This window comes from Anabas testudineus, chromosome 8 (genome assembly GCF_900324465.2).
Source record: "Anabas testudineus chromosome 8, fAnaTes1.2, whole genome shotgun sequence".
NCBI lineage: Eukaryota > Metazoa > Chordata > Actinopteri > Anabantiformes > Anabantidae > Anabas > Anabas testudineus.
This window is the reverse complement of record NC_046617.1, coordinates 16,060,831-16,087,293: the sequence shown is the minus strand read 5'-3', so window position 1 is coordinate 16,087,293 and position 26,463 is coordinate 16,060,831. Positions and strand designations below refer to the sequence as shown.

Here is a 26,463-nt window from a genome sequence, read left to right as displayed (position 1 = left end):
CGTTGCTGCTTCTAACAGCAATTTCTGGTGAATACCACATCTGTTTACTCTTTGTCTTTGTCAAGTTCTTGTTTGACTCTGTTCTCATCTAACTGCTTTTCTTCACAGGTGTTTGCAGTCAGACTTTGACTGAGTCTGAACCAGTGGTAAAGCAGCTTGGAGAATCCCACAAACTCACCTGTACATATGCAGGAATATCTGACAATGGTGATTTGGAGACTCGGCTCCGCACTGTGGAAAACAAGCCAGCTAGCATAGAGATCATTAGATCATTCTGAACTAATTTCAGTAATTAATTCCTCTAAACCAGGGGTATCAAACTCAATTGCACAGGGGGCCAAAATCCAAAACACACTTTAGGTCGCGGGCCGAACAGGATAAACATTTATTGAACACACTAAAACTTTTAAAACTTAACTTTTTTTAACATAAACCTTAAATAACTTATAATATTTTGCTCTCTATAAAAATATATCCTGTCTAAATTATACAAGTTAGAAATAAAGTAAACATTAAAAGAACAAACATTCAAATTTCTTTAATCTTATAACATTTTATATAAAAAATAAACTTAAATTTTAAATATCCCAAAAGATTTTACTCTCCATAAAAATATATCCTGTCAAAATTATTAAATTCAAAATATGAACATGGTGCATAACAAAACCTGGAAATATCAATAAAATGTTTGCTTTTCAGCAATAACAAATCAAATCATTCAGTTGTCTTTGCTCTTATGTCATTTTATCAGAGCTGCATTTTTTTTTGGCTTTAGTTCGTTTATATTTGGTGTGAGGTTCTGTGTTGTGGAGATTCTCAGGATGGACTGCATTCTTCTTGCTTAGTTGAAAATGTTTGTATTATTGATGCTTTACTGTCTCCAGAGACAACAGCAAGCAGCAGGTCTATCTGCAGATAAACAGTCTGTTCATTTCTGTGCTCGAGAGTCACAGAGACTGAAGTTGGTTTTGCAGCTGTTCAACAAATCTGCAGCAGTTATACGACTGTATAGATGAATTAAAATGTGGTTTAAGATATTTATTCTTTTAGCTTAAAGAGAGTTTTGAATGTTTTACATATTTTCATTCTCACTTTTCAGAATTTGAATTATCCAACAATATGCAAATAAATGTTGCTAGTAAAGCGTGAGTCTGTGTGTGAGTGAGAGGACAGAAGAGCAGACATCAGTTCAGCTTCAACATCAACATGTTCTCTGTAGCTCTGATACTGCTGCTGACAGCTGGATCCTGTGAGGAACTTTCAGTGCATTTACACTAATATATACATTAGAAACAGTAAATAATTAGATGAAAGAAATAATACTGATTTCTGTTTCCACAGGTGTGTACAGTCTTGATCTCATCCAGCCAGACTCACTGGTTGTGCAACCTGGACAGTCTTTAGCCACCACCTGTCAGGTCTCTGGTGATTCTAGGTCTACCTATGCAATAGGTTGGATCAGACAGCGTGAAGGAAAAGCAATGGAGTGGATTTTAATTATCTGGGCTGATGATAAGTTAGCTCACAATAATGCTACGAAGAACAAGTTCAGCTGCAGCAGAGACACTTCTACTGGAGCAGTGACTCTAACAGGACAGAATCTGACACCTGAGGACACAGCTGTTTATTACTGTGCAACTGTTAGAGACACAGTGAAACAAACCACTGGTGGATCTGTACAAATACCCACACACACTTTACAGATGTTTACTGAGAAGTACATCTGCTTTTTGTGTTTCCTCTAAAACAGAACAGAGAGGTGTATGCAACTGTTCCACTTCAGTCCATAAAAATACTCTGTTGCCATACTTGATCCAATTGTGCTGTGTCGCATTAATTAATGTTATCTGGAAGTTTAGTCATGGCAACTGGACTTCCTTTAGTTAGGTGAAACGTTTCGCTACTCATCCAAGTAGCTTCTTCAGTCTGAAGATAGTTGGTTAGAGGCCGCAAATTTATGCTCCAAGGCTGGTTTCACTCCACCCCTTGCCCTGAATAGGCTCGTTAGGTGAAACAAAGGATGGGGGGGATGTGAAGGATGTAATGATCACACCTCAGCCCACCCCCTCGTAACACCTAAATGGGTCGTTAAGTGTGTCCAACCTGGTGCAGGTGTGAACTGTTTCTGGCCTTTTTGGGGATAGATGAAAGGGCAGCATGATAAATAGAAGACAGGTTGTGTCTAAGTCCTCCACCTCTGTTGAGAGAGGGAGTGTTGATTTGCACATGCACGGCTTCCCTCACCCCTCTCTCAAACCACTTGTCCTCTTTGTCCAATATTTTAACGTCACAGTCCTCAAATGAGTGTCCTTTATCCTTAAGATGAAGGTACACAGCTGATTCAGGACCTGAGGTGTTACTCCTCCTGTGCTGTGCCATCCTCCTGTGTAGCGGCTGTTTGGTTTCTCCAATGTACAGTTCAGGGCATTCCTCACTGCATTGGACCGCATACACTATATTGCTCATCTTGTGTTTTGGAGTCCGATCTTTGGGATGTACAAGTTTCTGTCTGAGTGTGTTAGTGGGTTTGAAATAGACAGGGATGTTGTGTTTTCTGAAAATCCTCTTCAGCTTATCTGAAACCCCAGCCATGTAAGGTATGACCAGGTTTTTGCGTAGGACCTGAGACTCCGACTGTTCCCTTGTTCTTTTCCTGGAACAGGTTCCTGCTTTGTTAAAGGCCCACTTGGGATATCCACAAGTCCTGAGCGCTGTCTTCAGCGCTCAGGACTTGTGGATATCCCAAGTGGGCCTTTAACAAAGCAGGAACCTGTTCCAGGAAAAGAACAAGGGAACAGTCGGAGTCTCAGGTCCTACGCAAAAACCTGGTCATACCTTACATGGCTGGGGTTTCAGATAAGCTGAAGAGGATTTTCAGAAAACACAACATCCCTGTCTATTTCAAACCCACTAACACACTCAGACAGAAACTTGTACATCCCAAAGATCGGACTCCAAAACACAAGATGAGCAATATAGTGTATGCGGTCCAATGCAGTGAGGAATGCCCTGAACTGTACATTGGAGAAACCAAACAGCCGCTACACAGGAGGATGGCACAGCACAGGAGGAGTAACACCTCAGGTCCTGAATCAGCTGTGTACCTTCATCTTAAGGATAAAGGACACTCATTTGAGGACTGTGACGTTAAAATATTGGACAAAGAGGACAAGTGGTTTGAGAGAGGGGTGAGGGAAGCCGTGCATGTGCAAATCAACACTCCCTCTCTCAACAGAGGTGGAGGACTTAGACACAACCTGTCTTCTATTTATCATGCTGCCCTTTCATCTATCCCCAAAAAGGCCAGAAACAGTTCACACCTGCACCAGGTTGGACACACTTAACGACCCATTTAGGTGTTACGAGGGGGTGGGCTGAGGTGTGATCATTACATCCTTCACATCCCCCCCATCCTTTGTTTCACCTAACGAGCCTATTCAGGGCAAGGGGTGGAGTGAAACCAGCCTTGGAGCATAAATTTGCGGCCTCTAACCAACTATCTTCAGACTGAAGAAGCTACTTGGATGAGTAGCGAAACGTTTCACCTAACTAAAGGAAGTCCAGTTGCCATGACTAAACTTCCAGATAACTTCACCTGGACGACTGAGAATCTTCACCGACATTAATTAATGTTAGAAATGAAAACTGATTATTCAGTATAATTGTGTGTCATTTCAAACCAGCTCCGAAAACTACAAAACTACTGTACTAAAAGTACAGTTAGTTACGCAGGGCCCATCTGCAATTAAACAAACATTACCATATTTACTAATGTATGTATATTAACTTCCTCTAAATAAAAATTAATTTTAATCTATTTAGCTTTTAGCCATGTGAGGAGGAGTCAATCCAAATCTCAGTGTCTTCTATCTGCATTTATCTCACTGTAAACTGAGGACAAACCAAACTACCACCACACAACTAATTCCCACTATGACTTTAACTACATGTATAACATTGCTGCTTCTACCAGCAATTTTTGGTGAGGGAGGGAAGAGATAAAATGACTGGAGTGGGTTTCCCACATTTCTACTCCAAGTGGAGGTGCTAAACTTTATTCCACATCTGTCAAGAATCGTTTCACCATTTCCAGAGACAACAACATGTATCAGGTCTATCTGCATATGTCTGGCTTGACGACTGACGACTCTGCTGTTTATTATTGTGCTCAAGCATCACAGTGAAACAGAAAGCTACAGAGCTGAACAGAAACTCAGATGTTGCATTCACTTTTAGAAGTTCTCATAAAATTGCTTTGTTGTTGCACGTAAATAGAGGCCAATTTGTTTTTTTGGTTTTTTTTTTACCAAGATGGCGCTGCAGGAGCAGCAGCTAGCTCTCTCTTCTCTTTTTCCTTTTCTATTATTTTCTATTGTTTCTTGGCCCGCCTTACGGGTTTTCTTTTATGTGGTCATTGCCTTTTGCAAGTCTGCACATAGGGGGACCAATTTTATTACTTTTGTGTTCTGTTTTTCATTGTTTTTTAACTTTTTTGGGAGTGTGTCGGCGGATCCCCTCAGCTTCGCACATGGTTCCATTGTTTACTCCAGGGATCAGCTGTTAACTCTGCGCGGCCCTGCACCTCTCTACACCGAAAGACCTGAGGTTCCACCTGAAATACGGAGGAAACGGAGAGGCTGCAGAGCAGGACGAAGGCTTCGGGAGAGGAGATGGAGGTACAAACCATACGTTCCATCCATCATTATGGGAAACGTCCGTTCCCTCTCCAACAAGATGGTCGAGCTGACGGCGCTGACCCGGCTACAGCAGGAGTACAGGGAGTGTAGCCTCATGTGTTTCACTGAGACGTGGCTGAATGAATCGACGCCGGACTCTGTGGTTGCCCTGGATGGATTCCAAGCGCTTCTTCACATCAGCGGGGACTTCAACCACGCCTCGCTCTCCTCCATTCTCCCCACTTTCACTCAGTACGTTAAGTGCCACACCAGGGAGAACAAGACGCTGGACTTACTGTATGCGAACGTTAAGGACGCATACGACTCCAACCCCCTCCCCCCACTCGGCCGCTCTGATCACAACCTGGTGCATCTGCTTCCTGAATACAAACCCAGGGTGAGAAGAGAACCACCCCAGAAGAAGTCAGTGAGAGTGTGGACTGATGAGGCCAGTGAGAGATTAAGAGACTGTTTCCAGACCACGGACTGGGAGACACTCTGCAGCTCTCATGGAGACGACATCGACAGCCTGACCCACTGCGTCACTGACTACATCAACTTCTGTGTAGAGAACACTGTACCAACTCAGAGGGCGCGGTGTTTCTCTAACAGCAAGCCCTGGGTGACCCCTGAGCTGAGAGCCCTACTGAAGGAGAAGAGGAGGGCTTTTATTTCAGGGGACAGAGAGGAGCAGAAGAGAGTTCAGCATGAACTCAAATGCAAAATCAGACAGGCCAAGAACAGCTACAGGAGGAAGCTAGAGGAGCGGCTGGAGAACAACAACGCTCCAGATGTGTGGAGAGGCCTAAAGACCATCACTGGCCACGGACAGAGAGCAGGCACGGTGGCATCTGATGAAGATCAGGGCTTGGCCAACAAGTTAAACCTGTTCTTCAACAGGTTTGATTCCAGCCTTCCCCCTCCCACTTCACACATCTCCAGTACAGCAGCTACACCCACCCCCACGCACTCTCACCATTTCACACCACCCCCATCCACAACCATCCCATCTCTGCCCCCCACCTCCACCCCCCTTTGCCTCACTTCTAATCAGGTGAGGAGAGAACTGAGGCGACTTAAGACCAGGAAAGCTGCAGGTCCAGACGGCATCGGACCCGGACTGCTCAGGGACTGTGCTGACCAGCTCTGTGAGGTGGTCAGTTACATCTTCAACCTGAGTGTGGAGACGGTCCCGGTCCTGTGGAAGACCTCCTGTGTGGTTCCGGTTCCTAAGATGGTGCACGCTAAGGAGCCAAACCACTACAGACCAGTAGCCTTGACCTCCCACTTGATGAAGACCATGGAGAGGCTCATCCTCAGCCACCTTCGCTCAGTGGTCAGCACCGCGATGGACCCGCTGCAGTTTGCCTACAGGCCGAACATCGGGGTGGATGACGCTGTCATCTACCTGCTGCACCGGGCGCTGACTCACCTGGAGAATGCCGGAACCGCTGTGAGGGTCATGTTCTTTGACTTCTCCAGCGCCTTCAACACCATCCAGCCAGCTCTGCTGAGAGAGAAGCTGGAAGGGGCAGGAGTGGACGGACGACTGGCTGCATGGACAACTGACTACCTCACCAACAGGCCACAGTATGTGAGGCTACACAACTGTGTGTCAGAGGTGGTGGTTTCCAGCACTGGGGCTCCTCAGAGCACGGTACTCTCACCGTTCCTTTTCACCCTCTACACATCGGACTTTACGTACGACACCAGCAGTTGTCACCTCCAGAAGTTCTCTGACGACTCGGCCATTGTTGGCTGTGTGTCGGGGGGGAACGAGCTGGAGTACAGGTCAGTCATTGTGGACTTTGTGGACTGGTGTGAGCGCAACCACTTGTGCTTGAACACCAGTAAGACAAAGGAGATGGTGATTGACTTCAGGAGGAGAACACCGCAACACACACCGGTGAGCATCCAGGGTTTGGACATTGAGGTAGTGGACAGTTTTAAGTACCTGGGTGTTCACCTCAACAAGAATTTGGACTGGACTCACAACACCGATGCCCTGTACAAGAAGGGCCAAAGTCGCCTCCACCTTCTGAGGAGACTGAGGTCCTTTGGAGTGTGCAGGCCTCTCTTAAGGACTTTTTATGACTCTGTGGTAGCCTCTGCTATCCACTACGCCGTGGTCTGCTGGGGAGCAGGCAGCACAGACCGGGACAGAAAGAGACTCAACAAGCTGGTCAGGAGGGCCAGTTCTGTCCTGGGCTGTCCACTGGACTCTGTGGAGGAAGTGGGTGAAAGGAGGATGTTGGCCAAGCTAACATCCATCATGGACAACACCTCTCACCCACTACATCGGACAGTGGAGGGGCTGAGCAGCTCCTTCAGTTGCAGACTGTTACACCCTCCATGTAGGAAGGAGCGGTTCCACAGGTCATTCATTCCAACAGCTGTTAGACTGTACAAAGCCAGTTATTATGCATCCATAGCCCATCTGACTATATTGTTTTTTACTTTATTCTTTATTTTATTATTACATATAACATATTATATATGTTAAGTCGTAATAGTGTATATAGTTGTAGATTCTCGTAAAATGTTTATTACTTTTGTATTTTTGCACACCCTTTCATTCTTTTTGCACATTACTGTTGTTCTTTTTGCACTGACCTGCTGTAGCAATTGAAATTCCCCAATGTGGGATCAATAAAGAATATCTTATCTTATCTTATCTCTTTTGAAATCACAAAATAATTAGTAAATAAAAAGAGAGTTTTCACACACCGCTGCTGCGTGTGACGTCATTCAGATGCTCACCTCCAGCCTGCAGACACCCTGACGCCTTCTTTATGATCTCTGGAGACTTTAATCACGCCACCCTCACTAAGACAATTCCTACCTTTACCCAGTTTGTGAGCTGTCCCACCAGGGGGGAGAGGACATTGGGCCTGTTGTATGCTAATGTTATAGATGCCTACAGTTCCACTGCCCCCTCCCCTCTGGGAAAGTCGGATAACAACCTGGTACATCTCCTCCCGCAATACACACCTTTGGTTCAGAGGCAGCCTGTCACCATTAAAACTCTAAAGAGGTGGACAGAGGGGGCCCACCTTGCCCTGCAGGGATGCTTTGAAGAGACAGACTGGAAGACTCTCTGTGAACCTCACGGTGAGGACATTGATGGACTGACATACTGCATTACTGACTACATCAATATCTGTGTGGACACCCACGTACCCACAAAAAACATTTACTGCTTCCCAAACAATAGGCCCTGGGTCACTCGGGACATCAAAGCCATCTTGAATGATAAAAAGAAAGCATTCAGATCAGGAGACAGGGAGGCAGCGAGAAGGGTCCAGAGACTGCTGTCTGTCAGGATCAGGGAGGGGAAGGAAACTTACAGGAGAAAACTGGAACAAAGTCTTCAACATAACAACACCAGGGAGGTTTGGAGGGGCATGAGGACCATCACTGGTCACAAGTCACACAGCCAGGAGAATGTAAGGACTGTGGACCGAGCCAAGGAAATGAAATAATTTTTTCAATTGATTCCAGGCTAATCCACAGAGCCCACTTCAGTTCACTATCCGCTCCTCAGTTCCTCCCCGACATGACTCAGCCACCACCCTAACAATCTTAGCTGAGCAGGTGAGAATAGACCTGCACAGGCTTCACCCCACAAAAGCTGTGGGTCCTGATGGAGTCAACCCAAGGGTGCTGAAAGCTTGTGCTCCTCAGCTATGTAGTGTTCTCCAACACATTTTCAACCTCAGCCTGCACCTGGAGAGAGTTCTTCTAAGGTGGAAAAGGTCGTGCCTGGTTCCTGTGAATAAGACGAAGGGGGGGGGGGCTCTGTTCTGGGGGTGGAGCTGGACCCTCTACATCAGGGGTGTCAAACTCATTTTAGTTCAGGGGCCACATACAGTATAATTTGAGGGCCGGACCATTAAAATCAAAGCAAAGCCCATCATAGCTATAAATAACAATAAATTCATGTTTTCCCCTTTGTTTTAGTGGAAAGAAGTACAATTACATTAGGATTTTTTTTTTTATTTAATGAACTATCCTTTTACAAAACACGTTATGAAGAAAGTCAGATTTCCCAAGAAAAACGTGCAGTTTGCTTCAGTTTATCATTTACATGTGTGCATTACAACTGATCACAGTGATTGCACAAAAGGCACAAAACACAAAAGTCACAGGTATTTAGATTTGAAAAATATGGTAGCCTATTGCACTTCAACATTAAATTAACTTAACATATAGGAATTATTTTTACTCTACATATGTAATAATTCTCAAAACTTAAATTGACCCCCCACATCTTACAAACTTAACACTAGGACTACTGACTTTTCTGATCATACCTAGGAGCCCGGCAGTGTGGTCAAATTACCCGCTCACTGTACCTGGCCCCCTGTGGACAGCTGCCTTTATATGTAAAGACGGTCGTTAGCGGCACATGTCGGGGTGGTGAACTACAAGGGGAACGGAGGCCCGCTAAAGCTCTGCCTCACCAAGACATCTTATGGAGACATCCACACACATGTTGTTGTTTTTTTCCTTTATGCAACAGATTTATTTATGAAAATGAATTCTGCTTGATCCACTGTTCACATGTGAACCTACAGCAACCAGCACATCTCTTGGTCGTGCGGTTCGAAGTGCAGCAGTGCCTCACCTGGCACAGGGCTCTTTTTCCAGGACTAGGCGTGGTGGGTTGATTTCGAAGCTCTTGCTCCTTCATTGACTTTTTTCCTAAGCACTGCCATGTCTATAGGGTTATAGAACACAGAGACTGGCCAGCGCTGTGTTCCTTTGCGCACTGTAGTCACGCACCATTTGGTCCATTACGTCCACGCCAGCTGTTGAATGAAAGTGGGGGGCCTTCCATGCCCCGCGCCCCTCAATGAAACATTATCATAACACTGCACTGGAGAACTGTTGCACATTTCCCACTTCTGAATGGTGGATGCCCCCCCATAGAAACAGCAGAAGTGAAATTATATAATTGCAATTATATGTCTAATGGACAGAGGAAAGAATGTCCTCACTGTAACATTGTCATTACACTGCACTAGAATTTTGCATGCCTGCCGACCTCCCTTATTAGAGTGGGGGATGCAGATCTCGGCAACTCCGAGTTGCCAAATATTGCACCCCCTTCCCTTAATAACTGTAACACACGTTATAGCCAAACCAAATGCTAACCAATTTTTTTCTTTTAGATTATTTTAGGCTGACAGTGAAAATTCACATACGCAAAAGTGTGACAAAGTACACCACAGATCTTTGTCATATTAAAAATGTTATAGCAGATTAGTAGTGTTGTGGTTAATGAAGGTTTTCATTGTGGTTCGTTGAATGTATGAATGTTATCAATGTGTCATACTTTGTCAAGTCAAGCTCAATCTAATAAAATATCTGCTAATAATAAGATTTGCAAACTTCGGTATGATTTGAGCGCATCACACTTTTGCATAAATTAATTTTCACTTTCAGCCTAAAATAATCTAAAAGATGGACAAATGGCATTTTGTGTGTTAGGCTACAATTAATAAGGGAGGGGGGCGCAATATTTGGCAACTCTGAGTCGCCGAGATCTGCATTTTTTCCCCTGATTAGAGTCGGGATGTAGATCTTGACCCATGACTAAGAAAGTTAAGTCAGTTGTTAACCACTGCACATCTACAATGATCACACTGCTGTTTAACAGGAAAAACACTTCAGTGCTGACCCCCAGATGGTGACTTGTAGGCTCAATTTGGCTCAAATTACATGTATTTATTGTCTGCGATTGAACACAGGAGATAGAGAATAAAGACTTTGTACTTTGAAGAAAGATTTTGTTTTGGCAGCACATCTGTTTATTTTTATATAATATTATTTATTTAGTCTCCATGTTTGGTTGACCAAAAAGTGTGGAATTCTGATGGAAATTACTAATGCAGAATTTGAAATAAACCATTTTACCTGCTGTTTAAAGTGTGTCTTCATGTTCCATGTGGGTCACTGCACAGTTACAAACAGACAGACAGACAGACATCAGACATCAGGCAGCCTTGTGCCACCTCGTATTTGTTTACAGAAAAGGGTTATAGTACTAGTGCTGTTTGCTTTGTGTACACACATGAGACAACTTCTTACTCCTGTAATGTAAGAGATGTTCCTGTCATAAGATTTTCACAGCACACGCACAACAAATTCTCACCATGACTTTGACGACGTATATGATGCTTCTGCTGCTACCAGCAGTTTCTGGTAAATATCATTCTTTTATAATTCTTCCCTACTGTTGTTTTTCTCTCCAGGTGTCTGCAGTCAGACTAAATCTGAACCAGGGATAGAGCAGCTCAGAGAATCCCGCAAACTGCCCTGTACAGTAGAGATCCAGGAACACTGGATAATAATCTTAGCTGGATCAGGAGGAATCTTATATCTGTCCAGAAACAACAATTACTTTGACTACTCTGGTTGTGAGGCTGAAGCCATACTTTACTAAAGTAATCCACAATTTAAAGTATTATGTTTTGTTAATTGTATATTTTGCATTTTTCATCATTGGAGGCAGAGAAGTTTAAGTCGTTATGTTTAGTGTAAAGCATTTGAGAAAGTTCTTCATTGGCATTATCACTTAATGTAGAATATAGTTCAATTTTATGCTTACATTTTTTCAGCTGGAATGTAATTTATGATAATAATAGTGTGCAATACTTTTTACAACCCATATTATTTACACACCACAGTCTACTAAACTTGCACTTCTACCTGACCTAAAATGTAACATATATATTATATTTATTGTAGGTCTATATTAAATTTACAGAACATTAATATAGGGCTAGCATTTTAATAAACCAACTGGAACACTAAATAACATAAAACTTTTCTTTCTAAAAGGGATGATTTTAAATGTATTCATTCTGAAGATTCAGTTGTATATCATTTGGAGTACTAAATTTCTAATTCCTCTCAATAACTTCCTTTTTAACTTTTTAGTATTTTAAGATTATAATTCTTCTAAACAGAACAGTGGTGCTATTATCACAGCTTTAGTCTGTCTGTTTGTGTGGAAAGAAAGAAATCAAACAAATTGTCTTTATCTGTAATGTCATATAATGATTCATTGATAGGTGAAAAAACCAAAGCTTGTAACATGTAGAGCAATGCACAGATGCTTCTCAACCACTAAGAACAGCGTAAAGGCTTCAAGTAAGACAAGTATAAAACATGTTAATCAGTCCTTATTTAAATAAGGTGAATAAAGGCAAGATTTATTTGTCAAAGTGAGTATGTACACCTTCTGTTTCAAAGAGTACAACTAACATTTTTTAAGTAAAACAAATCCTGCTGTAACACACTGAGCAATTGTATTTAGTTTAACATTTATGGGCAAACACATTTTTCCTGCAGTCCATGACAGAACCCCTCCGTGCGTCCATGTGGAGATTCCCAACTTCCAGACAGACATGAAGGCAACATGTTCGGTCCAGACTGCTTTTGATACTAAAGTAACCTGGCTGATAGATGGGGTAGTCTCAAGAGATGGCTCACTGAGCACTGACAGAAACATAACTCATGTAACGAGTACATTGACAGTTTCTGCAAGGGAGTGGAGAGAACAGAAGACTGTAACATGTAAAGCAGAGCACAAATGCTTCTCAACCACTGAGAACAGCGTAAAGGCTTCAAGTAAGACAAGTACACAACATAAAAATTAGCCCTTATTTGAAAGCATAGGTGTATTCCAAAATGTTCACAAACCTATGCAGACTCATGTTAATACTGCAGATTGAAGAAAGTGTTTTTGTGAAATGTAGACATCCCTGCATAAAACCTTTAATTGTAATGATCTATACTTCTCATGGCACAATATGAGTTGCTTAAAAATTAGCATTTGCTAATGCTAACAAGCAAAAAAAATAAACAAGCCTTTCTCTCCTCAAATTATTAATACTGTAAAATACTTCTTTTATAATTCTTCTGTACTGTTGAGGCAGCAGGCGCCACAGGAGCATGGGAAGGATGAGTAGGAACCCTCATGGAAGGACAAACATCTGCACGGTATGTACCACCAGCAGATAGAAGAAGTGGCTGATGTCAACAAATCCTACCAGTGGCTGGACAAAGCTGGACTGAAAGACAGCACAGAGGCACTAATCCTAGCAGCACAGGAGCAGGCTCTGAGTACAAGATCGATAGAGGCTGGGATCTACCATACCAGGCAGGACCCCAGGTGCAGGCTGTGCAAAGATGCCCCTGAGACAATCCAGCACATAACAGTGGGATGCAAGATGTTAGTAGGCAGGGCATACATGGAACGCCATAAGCAACTGGCCGGCATACTGTACAGGAACATCTGTGCTGAGTACAGGCTGGAAGTGCCAAAGTCAAAATGAGACACACCTCCAAAGGTGGTCGAAAATGACAGAGCTAAGAGCCTGTAGGTCTTCCAAATACAGGCAGACAAAGTGGTAATGGCCAACCAACCCAACATAGTAGCGGTATATATATATATATATATATATATATATATATATATATATATATATATATATATATATATATATATATATATATATAGGAGTAGGGGTTTTATCAAGTTTTAAGGGGATTTTAGAATTAGGACAGTGTCTTATTAATCTTTTATTGATATGCACATAAATATCTGTATTTATGCTTTAGCTTTAACAGAGAAACTAAATAAATGTTATGGTTAGATGTTTTGTTGAGCATCATCCTAAATTCTAAACTTGCAATAGATCAGATCTGGACAGACAAACAGAAATATGATTAACTGTATAAAAGCCTGTGACAAACATTACATTTTATGCTTTTATTTTCTTTTCAGTCACAGCTGAGATGTAAAAAAAAGTTCAAAGTAAAGTTCATCACAATTCAGCAAATTGTAAACTTCAGTTATCAGTTAAGCTAAGAAAGTTTCTAAACAGATCATCTTTAGAAAGTCACTTCCTCCCCCACTCTCTCTATCTCGCTGCACCACTGGGACCACACCTGTATTAGTGAAACTTCATAGAAACCCAGCCGAACTACAAATGAACTTCCTTGAAGGATAATATATGAGTGTCAGTGTATTTGTTCACATATCAGCATGTATGGAGGCATGAATTTAGTTGTGACATTATAAAAAAAAGTGGTTGAGCTTTAGAGGCAAATATTCATGCATGACAATATATATATATATATATATATATAGAAATAATCATATTTATATATATATATATATATATATATTTTTTTTTTTTTTTTTTTTTTTTTTTTACAGAGCGAATACTTGTTTTTATATCGTGTTATAAGTAATTAAAACACACAAAGTAAAATAAAAAATTTTGATTGTTTTATTTAATGTAATATGCATCTTCATCTCACCAACTGATAATTTTGTTTAAGAAAGACACTTTATGGGCACAGTGTGGGTTTTTGAAAAGGCGATTAGTAATGTGTAGACCTGAAACATTAAGTAAAGTTAAGGTTTGACATTAAGAAGAAGGTTGCCATTCTGTAGATTAAAGTACGACAATTTATGTCACAGCATCACAAATAAATTATGTGTTTTCTTCAAGAAACACAAAAAGGTTCACCGTGACAGTAAAGTCACTGACATAATTTAATTATTGATATGCCTTACAATGGATTAAAACAAACTTATCGTGAAATATATCACTTTGTTAAATTTAGTGAAATTATAAGCTATCATATCAACAACAATGTGCATAATTTTGAATACTTATTTTTAAATAAAAAAAATTAAATTAAGTAAAAGTCATACAAAATGTGTTATGTATGTTTATTACTATACTTATTACTATTATCTATTAATGTATTTTTGTGTTTTCTGACACTGCATTATGCCTATAAAGTAAGTTTTAAAATGTAATCAGTTAAATATAAAACGATTAACGAAAGATAAGAGAGATTGTGAGATTAAAAAATGAGAACAAAAGCAATACTTACAATTATATATATAATTACAGTCCCACAATTGCTGTTGTATGTTGTGCAGCAGACAGTCATACATATTCCAGTTACACTGTGGAGGTTTTTGTATGGTGTTTATCACTGTGAGGAGGCCACAGTGATGCACACAGTTACAAAAACCCCTCATGAGAGGAAAAAGTTGTTACAGTGTAAATGGGAGGTATATTTGTAGTTTTTGAAGCAAGAAGGTTATCTTACACCTACAGTAAATGCAATGTAAAAAAATTATTGCCCCCTAAACTTAATAGCTAGTTCAGGCTCAGACTTTGACTATAGGCTACTCCAAAATGTTTAAACCTTTTAAGCCTTTCAGAGGCCAACTTACTATTATAGTGATCTCATTCACCAATATCTTACTTAGCTTTTTATTAAATTTGTTCTTATAAGTATATATCAGATGATAAGTTCACAAACTATTTAAAAAAATACTAGAAAATGTTAAAGTAACAGCATTTGTGTATGTTGTGACAGTCTGTGTTCAAGTGCTTTTTGCTATCCAGTAAAACTCTGGCTGTATGTCTGATGTGTTCTCACACAAAGTGTTATGCTATGACATAGTGAGCTTAAAAGTTGTAGCTTTCTCATCACAAGGCATACAAATAAAACTGCTTTTAAACTGTCATAAAATGTGCAGTATGTATACCAAGTCGGTGTCGTGATTCCGGCCTCATCCCCGTGCTGTTCGTGTTTTTTGTCTCCCTTCGGTGTTTCCCTCGTCTCCCTTCCTCCAGTCTCCACTCCCCGGACTCCTAATTGATTGATTCATTTCACCTGTGTGTCTCTTTTGTTTATAAGTTCCCCTCCGTCCTCTGTTGGTTTGTTGTGTGTGTGCTTCTACATGCCAATTGCTCATCACATGCTCGTCGTCCTCCACATGCCTATTATTCCCCTCCATGACTTTGGTTTGTACGTCTGTCAAGTCTCTTTACGTTTGTTTGTTGGTCTGTTCTCCCCACGTGTGAGTTTGCCTTTTGCCTGCTACTGCAGTGCCTTTTTTCATGGTTACTTTGTATTGTTTGGTTTGTATATTTGTTCGTATTTTGCCTGCCTTTGGCAGCGATTTTTGTTTGCTACTTTGTGTTATCAGTAAGTTTGTTTGTGTGCCATTAGCGTTTGAGCCTCGTGCTTTGTTTTGTGTTGGTTAGTAGTTTGTATTTTTGTGCATTGCTTGTTTAGTTGGTGTTCTGTATGTTTTAGTTTATGTAGTTTGTATTTCTGCCTGCATTGCTGCAGTATTTTCAGTTGTCACTTTGTAGGTCAGTTTGTTTTTTGTTCGCACTTTCCACCGTGTTGTTTCGGGTCTCTTCATGTTAAAGTGTTTGTTAGCTCCCTGTGTCCCTGCCTTTTTCTGTAGCAGTACAGACACTGAAACTAGGATTTGCATGCAGTGTTTTAAACTTCATGCATATCTTGGGAAAGGACAACATAAAAAATTAAAAAAAAAAAAAAAACCCACTTAGTTTTTTTTTTTTATCTGGCTTTGCAGTCGTTTTTCCAGTTGGGCATAGTCTGCCTCATAGGAGACTTTTACAACCTGAACAGAGTAGGGTAGATTTAGAGAAGACAGACAATGAGACTGGGAACTGAGTAGACAAGATTGTGCAGACCTGGTAGGAAGGCTTACGTGGGAGGTGAGAATACCGGATGCGTGGAGGAAGCAAACCAGAAGCAGGTGTAGCGATGGGAACTGTAGTCAAGAAACGAAGTTAGTGAAGGTTGGCAGAGGTGGTGCTGGCGAGGAGCAGAGGGCTAGTGGAGCAAAGACACGGGATGACGGGTTGAGGCAGGGTAAAAATTGGAGGCCAGAGAATCCTGAGGTTTTCGGTCCCATTCGTGTGCACACAAGACAGTTCATAATATAAATCCATATGCAAATCCCAATCCAAATACACTAGTTCAATCCAAATACACAACAGGTATGAAACAGAGTAAACACAGAGAGACGATGCACAGCCAGAGAGAAGAGATCAGAATCCAGAATGTGGTCAGAGAGAAGAATGGCCAATTGGGAGAATATGGACAGTTCACTGCCAGAGCCAAAGGTCAGTCAAGTTTGCAGGGCCAGAGGTAAGTAGATAGCTCCAAAGTCTGCTCTGAAAATCAAAAAGCATGGATGAAGAGTTGACATATACATCAGACAATGTGGCAATTTGACTGGAGAGGTGGTGCTTATATAGGGAGCAGAGAACAGGTGAAAACAATTAACCAATGGTTACTGGAAATTTGGAGGTATTGCAAAAGCGGGAGGACTTGAAGTAAGTTAACAAAAAGCTGGAGCTCGTGACAGATATTCAAATGCTGACATTGTGGAGTTGGGGCGCTCACCATCCTTATGCACAGGAAACATTCTTTACAAAAACAGGTGCTTCTGGGGCCAGTTAACAAATGGAAACTTTAGACTGAAAGTCAACACCTCAGATAGTTTAACTCAAAGCAAGCCTGAGAAACTAAAGTCTTCCTTACTGGATATGATTTTTTTTTTCAATATGATAATTTAACACTTGAACTTTAATAACTCTGACTTTAATATTTCACCAATTCAGTTGAATTAATTAGTAAATTAAGTTTGAACAGGCTGAAACATAAATTAACACTACATCCAAAGTATGAGAGCATATGAGCATTTTTTATTTTTTGCAGCATTGAAGACAGAACAAATACACTGCTAAATAAAACCTTTAATGATTTTAAACAAGTCCCTTGTCTTTCTGCATGAACGTTTGTGTTACCCATTCACATGTTGCAAAGAAGCTGCTAGTGCTGCTCTGCTAATGTCCTTCTCATGCTGCGTTTCCGGGTAGATAAGGACTTAGATCCTAAAGCTTGATGACTGATTCTGGTGAAGGTAAGTGATGTCTGATCTCTGAATTGTATTAATGTGCATTTAACAAGTTACTTTGCCTATTGACAAAACTCTGGATCTTCTGAAGTCTACCATTGCTGGTGAAGATGCACCAACAAGAACCCACATACCCCTACCAAGATGACCAGGCTGAACCTGTTACAACATTGTCAAAATAAGGTTTAATATTTTAACAGGTTGGTTTAATTTAGCACAGGTATTAGCAGTACAGATACAGTTAGGCCCAGTAGTATCTGGACAGCAACAGAGTTTTTGTGATTTTGCCTTTTACACCACCAAGATGTGTTTGTTATGGCCAAAACATGAATAGCACAGAAGAACACCACTTAGGTTCCCATCATGAAGACCATTCCTCCAAATCACCCTCTCTAGGTTTCATCATCATTGCACACAAGAGAGCTGAAGTCACCTACGAGTACTATAAAGTCCCCTGGTGGTGCCCTATGCAGGATGTCACCCAGAGTCTACAAGAAGGCCAGGTACTTGTGCATAAGCGCAGGCAACAGTTTGAAGCAATTTATAAATCAAGTTATAAATGATGCCCAACTGGGCCCCCAAGGTTAAGGCCACCAAATGCTCACCAATGACTCCAGGATGGTGCCATATGAGGTGAACACCACAATAAAAATGCTATGGCTCCATACAAAGATTGACCTATATTTTTTTGGCACATTGTTTTTTGTTTTTTTGTTTGTTTTTGGTTTTTTTTAGATAACAGTAGTGACTTTTTTGTTACTGTTGCTGGAATGGAATACAATTATTCATGTTCAAATAGCCTACTGCTGAACATATGAATGAGTGAGCAATTTACGTGCATTTATAGCACAGGCATATAATTTTATTTCGAGAAAATAAACCATTTTCTCATGAAAACAAGAAACATTTTCTTGTTGGCTAAAGAAAATAAAGGTAATTTTCACATGACTTTCTGTCCTGATTGTACAGATGGACCTGCTCACCTGCATAATGGTTTTGTAGGAGAGAGGGTGAGTGAAGCACTGTATTTTTTTATGTTCTCTTGATTTGTGTGTCCTCTTAATTTGACTGCTGGCTATTTGATTGTTATCATGTGGTTTTGACTGGTTTAGACTGAAACACGTTTCTGGATCTGTGAACATGCTGCATGAACAGGAAGCTGACAGGAAGATCTAATAAAGAGGAAGTCTTCACACATACAACTTAGAACACGGGAAATTAAAATCTCAGGAGGAATGGTAAATAAAAACATTTTAGTTTCTTATTCAGTGGGGATGGTTTTGTCAGTAAATCCTGTGTTCTTTATATTGTAATTCGTGGATGTGATGACTTTGATGTCCAGGGGAAAAGAACACAAGTGAACAGTAACATCTGGTGAGTAATAGTCAAATGTGTTTTATGTGAAGAAAACTCTCAAAATTTCCACCAAATTCTATTTTTCTTATTTTGTATTCAGTTTGTGTTGGTTTAAGATGCACACAAGCTAAGATATAATATGCAGCAAAAACCAAAGAAAATCATTGTAATTGTTCACCAAGGAAATAAAAAATAAAAATAATTTGAATATACTCGATGTAAAATATTTTTGCACTGAGGTGCTCATGAAATCAGTCACTGTGACGACTACTTTGACTACTGGGGAAAAGGAACAACAGTGACCGTAGCATCAGGTAAAAGAAGCCTTTTTTCTCATCATATTTAACATAAAAATTACACTTTTTAAAATTACATATTTAGACCTCAGTGTCGTTAAGGTGCTAGCTTTTGTATGTTCAATGTCATGAAATATTACACTGTGATGACGCTTTTGACTACTGGGGGAAAGGAACCACAGTTACCGTAACATCAGGTAAGCTGATCTTCTTTTCTGTCTCTTATGTGCAGATGTTGATTTAAAAAACATTTTTAAAGAAATACAATGGAGACGCCACACAGGTCATTCATTACCGCAGTACCGTATGTTAATGTGTTATAAGTGGGTGGCATGGTTGAAATTGTGGTGATGAAACTCACGTTTTGTTAAATTTTCAGAATAATTATTTGAAAAATCTGAGGAAACCATGTCAGACGATAAAACTATTACAAAGAAACCTACTTATGAAGGTCCAGGTATTTGGAAACAGGTTTTTGTATGTAGTGGTTGATAATTGTTAGACTGTGACTACGCTTTTGACTACTGGGGAAAAGGAACCACAGTCACTGTCACCTCAGGTATGTAATTGTCTTATTTCTGATTAGACAAAAAAAATTCTAATTACATCACTAAAATATTTTTATCGTTATCATGCGGTAACAACCAATGGTCAGTGACAGCCAAGCCACCAACAGGACTTTGTAGCGTATCTGAAGTTCAAAACTCTTGTTTGTGTAGTTCAATTGGAATTTAAGTCTGTTAACAGGTGTCAAATTTAGTTTGATTGTAACTGTTGCCAAAACCAAAAATTACAACATGAGGTTAAAGGATATTACTGTCATACGTTTTTGTGTGAAGAGTGAATTCACTGTCTTAACTGTGACTACTGGGCTTTCGACTATTGGGGAAAAGGCACTATGGTCACAGTGTCATCAGGTAAGTTTTATACCATTTAAAATTCTGTACGATATGTTTTAGATGATAAATGTATTTTTTATGTTTCACTGTAATGTCTTAGCGTGTCAAGTCTTACTCAAACTTAAAATGTTTTAAAGTCAAACTGTGGTATCTACCCTTATGATGTTTAGGGATAGTGTAGCATTGTTCATTTAAGTGTATTTCATTACATGGTGGGATTTATTAAGTGTTACGGTAGAACTTTGTGCCCGTCATTAGTAGATGTAGCCTTTTCATACTAACAACTAAGTATAGTCAGCACTGTGCTACTACGGTGCTTTTGACTACTGGGGAAAAGGCACTATAGTCACAGTGTCATCAGGTAAGTTTTTGTATCATTTAAAATTCTGTAGGATATGTTTCAGATGATAGATGTATTTATTTCTATTTTATACTGCAGCCTCTCAGCATGTCAAGGCTCATTGCGAATGTAAAGTGCTTTAAAGATTTATCTTATCTTATGTTATCTTATCTTAAGGGTCAAGATATAGATATTTTCTATAGAATACACTTTGAGTTTACAGTAAATGGATTTTGTAACATAGTGGGATTTATTAAGTGTTAAGGTAGACCTTGGTGCCCGTCATTAGTAGAGGAACTTTTTCATACTAACAACTAAGTATAGTCAGCACTGTGCTACTACGGTGCATTTGACTACTGGGGAAAGGTACAACGGTAACTGTGTCATCAGGTAAAAAAACAATTTAATCATAATTGTGAAAATTGTGAACATTTTAGTAAGAATATGCCAACAACTCAGTTAACTGCGGGTGTTTATCGACATTGCACTTTCCTTCTTTCTGTAATAATTATTATAACCTGTAATGTAAATGGTATGTTTCAAGGAATTACCTATTTATATATAAAATAACAAAACAGGTAGCATATTATTGACAGAGAAAAATCATAATGCAATTAGCAACTTCTAATAAAATAAAATGGAAATAGTCCATTTATGGATGCCACCCAAAATGTCCACATTCAACATTTTTAAAGGTGATGCCATTATTAGTATAGTTTGATTGTAATTTTGTGTTTAATTGATGTTTGTTTGTTTTTCCCCTTTTTTAGCCACTTCAACTGGACCAACTGTGTTTCCCCTGATACCATGTAATTCTGAAACTGGAGACAAGGTCACTCTTGGCTGTCTTGCCACCGGCTTCACACCCTCTTCACTGACCTTCATATGGAAGAAGAATGGGGCGGCCTTGACAGAGTTCATTCAATATCCTTCAGTAGCCAGTAGCCAGGATACCAGCGTCTATATGGGAGTCAGTCAAATCCAAGTGAGCAGAAAGGACTGGGATGCCAAGCAATCTTTCCAGTGTGTTGCGGAACATAATGCAGGAAATGGAAACGTTACCTTGCAAAACCAAAGTAAGATCTATGTTATATCCTATATACAGTAAACTCCTTTTAGTTTTAGATTTAGCTGATTTGAATTTTAGCAGATTCACACGGCACAAGCAATAAGGTATTTTATTTTTATAAAAAAATATAATTATATGATATATTTATATTAGAAATTTTTAATAATTACCTACAGAACGTTGCAATATACTACCAGTTTTACAATAAATTATGGTAGGTATTTATGGTAATTATGTTTGTATTAATTAAATCAGATAAATACAGTATTAAATAAACGTATTATTATTATTATATTATAGCCATTTTGGTAAACTGCAAGTTGTCTACAAAGATTTGACAAAGACATTTACCAGTTGGCTTGTTATGATCAGAATTCCTGGACTGCTTATGTTGGTCTTCTGGTTTAGCTGCCTCATAAATAAATATACTCCAATCTGTTATTTGAAATAACCTTATGTCAACATGTAGGACAACATAAAAGTCCTGCAGAGAAAATCAGCTAATATATTAATAAGGTCCAAGTATAATCATATTACCATAACCTGCACACATAACTTGTGTGAGTACCTCCCTGTTAAACTGATTGTTTCTTTCAGAATGGATTAAGCCAAATGTGACAGTTCACATCCTTCCAGAAGAAGATATTAACAACATTGACACAACTGAGGTCACTCTGGTGTGTCTGGTCTCCAGTCCTGTGCAGGAGGATTATGAAATTTCCTGGTCAGAAGAAAATAATCCTGGGACCTATGTTAATGGCATTAACTTCCCCCAACAGAAGACCAAAACTGGCTACATGGTTACAAGTGTTTACACAACTACCAAGAAAAAGTGGATCAAAAGCGACCCCGAAATAATGTTCAACTGCAATGTCTGGCCTGCTGGCAACAAAAGGACCAAGGCAATGCGTGGAGTGTCTAATACTGAGGGTAATTCAATTGAATGTGACAAATAAAAGTCTGAGCTTTGAATGTGGTGTTTTGTAAATGCTTGTATTTGTCATCATGTCTGTTTGTAAATCTGCCATGGGAACATGTGCACTCTGTGATGTCATCAGTCTCTGTGATTGCAAATCAGTCAATATGTCAGTACAGTTGCATTTGTTCTGATATTGTGTTTTGATCTGTCATTGTCACATTGTCTAAAAGCTTCAAAAATGTGCTCAGTGTTTGAAATAAATGTTGCATGGACACGCTGTTGTTATATGTTCCTGAAAGACTTCTACCACTTTCGATGAGTCCTTTACAGTATGGTCACATGGTGTACTGAATGTCCACATATGGCATTAATCAAAGAGTAAATAATGTCTGTTTCCAGCTTGTTAGCTGTTTGTTAGCATTTAAAATATCAAAGTGTTATCCCAATAAAAACACACACAAGTATTTACACACACAACTCATCTAACCATCTACACCCTCCTCTTCTTAGGTAATACCACAAAGTCTAATACGACTTGTCCCGGCTTGTCTCTGAGCTGCACAGAGGAGAACGGTGAAGAGGATGAGTACAGCAGTCTGTGGTTCACAACCTCCTCCATCATAATTCTCTTCATATCCTCTATCTTCTATAACATGATATTTAGCCTGGCAAAGGTAAACATGTAGGTTTTCTCTGCTTTTAGAGTTTACAAGAAATAGTCAAATAAGAGTTAAGCTGCATAATCCAACAGCTGTAAAATAAAGCCTGTTTGTCTAACAATCATTCCATTAATTAATTCTGGGTGTGCAGCATTGTTGTCAACACAGACAAGAATGTGTTGTAGAAATAAGACTAAATTGCTTCAAAATAGAATTGAGTGTTGCTAATATTCTGTAAGTGCTAATAATAGATGTAATAGTTGAAAACACATTTTTATTGTTGTCAAGTGAATATAATATAATAATATAATATTCCATTTTTCATTTTCAGATGAAAAGACAGTAAAGACAGAGATGAATCCAGAGCAAAGATTACTTCATTTGATTTCTTTTTTTTTATTTTCTTCGTACTTTTAAAAACATGTATAATATGGTCATAATATAAAATAATATAATTACAAGATAATGACCATATACATTATAATTAAGTTCTTTGTCACTCTTCATAATCATCTTTAGTTTCATTAAAGCGTGTGAGGATAATACCATTTCAGTGATATGTAAATTGTACTGTAGATAAAACATATGAACTGTATTGTCTATGGTTTTTTAGTTATTTTATTTTTGAATAAATAAATGTTTGCTTTTAAAGGTTGGTTATTTTGTTGATCATATTTAATTTTAAACATTTACAAAAGTCAAATACAAATTTAAAGGTGTATAAAAATGAATAACAGTGTGCTTGTAATAAACATAAAAAGCTTTTATTTTTTATTTTTCCATTGAGTCACAACACAGGGATCTAAAAACATGAAGAGAAAACCACAACTCAACGTACCGTAAACGTCTGTTATCCGTTAAGCTAAGGTGGTTTTCAGTTTCTAAACATATCATCTTTAGAGAGTCATCTCCCCCTGTGTCTCTGCGCCGCTGGGACCCCACCTGTGGCAGTGAAACTTCATAGAAACCCACCGAAACTACAAATAAATCTCCTTGCAACAAGAGACACATCTGTTGTTGCAATTATTTCCATATCAGAATGTATCCAAGCATGTATTCAGTGGTCAAATTGTTAAAAAGCAGTAGTTAAATACTTTTACAGAATCCCCATATTATACATTTCCTAGTAAGTAATCACTTTTGTTTTATCTTCCTAATTATTCATTCACTAGTCATATATTCTACTTTATTATCAAATGCTTACCCTCTTTTGCTGCTCAGATTTGCCATTTTGACTATAATTAATTTGAAGTTAATTTTCTTGTTTGGGTCTTTATGAATATTTCTATGATTCAAATATTGGATATGATTAGAAAACATAAGTCCTTTAGCACCCTTTCCTTTCTCAACTATAAATTGTAAATAACTTGAATTCAAGGGTTAACATAAAAAAGCAAGCATTTCATTGTAAGTGTGAGACAGATAACACCATCTTTACCCCTAAATATTAGCCAAAGGTAAAGGCAAAGGTGCTGTTTATGTTGTATTGCCAAACCACATAGTGGTCCTTTTAGACAGGATGGTTTCTGGTGGTCCTCTGTGGCCTGTTGGCAGCTCAGTCCAGCTTGTTCCAGCCTCATAATGAAGGAGAATTGCTGCCAGGCCCTTTTTACAGGCCTACCCTACCTCATTTAGATCTACGTGGTCAGGCGCATGCAGAGTAGATTGTTTTCTTCGTTGTTGTTGGTGAGTCCCAGGATAATTGTCTGCAAATGTGAATATGAAACTGTTGTCTGTTGAGGATGTGTAACCATGCATGAACACTGAGAACGGTTTCGAACTTAGACAGCAGCCTTGGGGGCTTTCTGTACTTGAGCTTGGTTGACAGCACAGTCAAACAATTAAAATAAAGAAAGAGCAAGCATGCATAGGTGTTTAGAGAGTACATTGTCAAGGGCAAAGTGGAGAGCAAGAGTTTTTAGCACCAGCTTCTCTAGGTACATGTGTGCATATATATATATGCACATATATGCATATATATATATATATATATATATATATATATATATATATATATATATATATATATATATATATATATATAGATCTAGTTCAACTGACAGTTTAAACTGCTAATGGCTGATACAACACGATTCCTCTTAACTGAATGAATAAATTAAGTTAAATTAAGTATTCTGTTGTATTTGATAGTTATTTGTGTATACAACTGAACTGGTGCTGCAATTTAAGAATTTAGAAAGATAATTGAATCTCTTTATTTGATGACTGTCTATTGTGTCTTCTTTAATATCAAGCTACCGCATCATCTATTCATCTTTAGGTTTTCTGTGTCAGCTTGTTGATGTGCTGGCACAGAAAACTGAGTAAAGACTACCATCTAGTGGTAGAGACTTTGTAAAGATCAAATGATACATATTAAGAATTGATTATAACATTGTATATAATATGGTATTGTTTTATTTGTTTAGTTTAGTTTTTATTATTTTTGATATTTAAAAGTTTTAATGATAATAATTCTAAATTATTAATATTATTAATATTACAAAGCTAAAATAAATCTGTCTGTACCACCACAAATAATAAACCACAATTCATCCATTAAATCATTACTTTTATAGTCCCCTTGTCATGACAAGGGGACTGGAGCGTTTGTCCTTATTCAGAAAAAACCCTCAAATGCAATTCAACAAAAATTTGGGATTAAGAGTGAACATGCCATCCTGTGACAACACATTGTGCTTAAAAGCCTGAGAGTGTACAGTGAAAATATTTAGACAACCTTAAAACGTCCACTGTATTTGTATTGATAATTTGCTTAATGTGCTTAATAGTGGAACAGCTAATATTAAGCAACTCAAGCACTGAACCCCCTTCTGGATGCTTTCTGCGTGAATAGAAACTTAGAGGTGTAGACATCTCACTTAATTTGATTTAATGATATTAGTTAATTTGCTTTTATATGGACGTGAAGCACTTGTAATTACCACTGTGTAAGAAAAGTGCTGTATACTGTGAATAAAACTGGCTTGACCTTACAAACTGAAACACTGGCTTGTGCTGCCATCTTCAGGATTTTTATGTTCACTGTCCTCACTCTGCAAAGTGTCACATTTCTAGCATGGTCTGATTCCACATCAAAGCTAGTTGTGGTCACAAATGCAAAACACCTCAACCTTTATTCCTAAAAGCAAATATCACTGATTTGGTTTATGTTGTTGTATGTTAGAAACAGCCAAATGCATACTTTTCCACACCTTTGCTATTTTGCAGTAATATTTAGATATTCATTTATATAGTGGAAACTAAATACAAAATTATATGTTATACATTAATACATAATTATAAATTTTTAATTAATATATTATGGGATTTCTGTTTCTCTCATTTAACTTTAGTAGGTGTTTGTCAGAAATGGAGACAAAATTTATCAGAACTCAAAGTGAAAAAAATTAACTATATTGTCTAAAATGTCCGAGCATCAAATAAACACTGATGTGATGAATT

At 38.8% G+C, this 26,463-nt stretch overlaps 2 protein-coding genes across 2 annotated transcripts in view; both read left to right on the top strand.

Annotated features, from left to right (window-relative positions):
- LOC113149229 overlaps positions 1-26,463 on the top strand; it is a 251,219-nt gene that overhangs the window by 192,009 nt on the left and 32,747 nt on the right. The window lies entirely within an intron of this gene.
- Positions 1,207-23,436, top strand: LOC113149386 (Ig heavy chain Mem5-like). Its single transcript, XM_026341529.1, has 8 exons — positions 1,207-1,249; positions 1,342-1,640; positions 7,549-7,560; positions 19,085-19,130; positions 21,122-21,427; positions 22,018-22,350; positions 22,850-23,013; positions 23,330-23,436. The coding sequence occupies exons 1-8, from the start codon at positions 1,207-1,209 to the stop codon at positions 23,342-23,344; spliced, it is 1,218 nt and encodes a 405-aa protein (XP_026197314.1). The 3' UTR covers positions 23,345-23,436.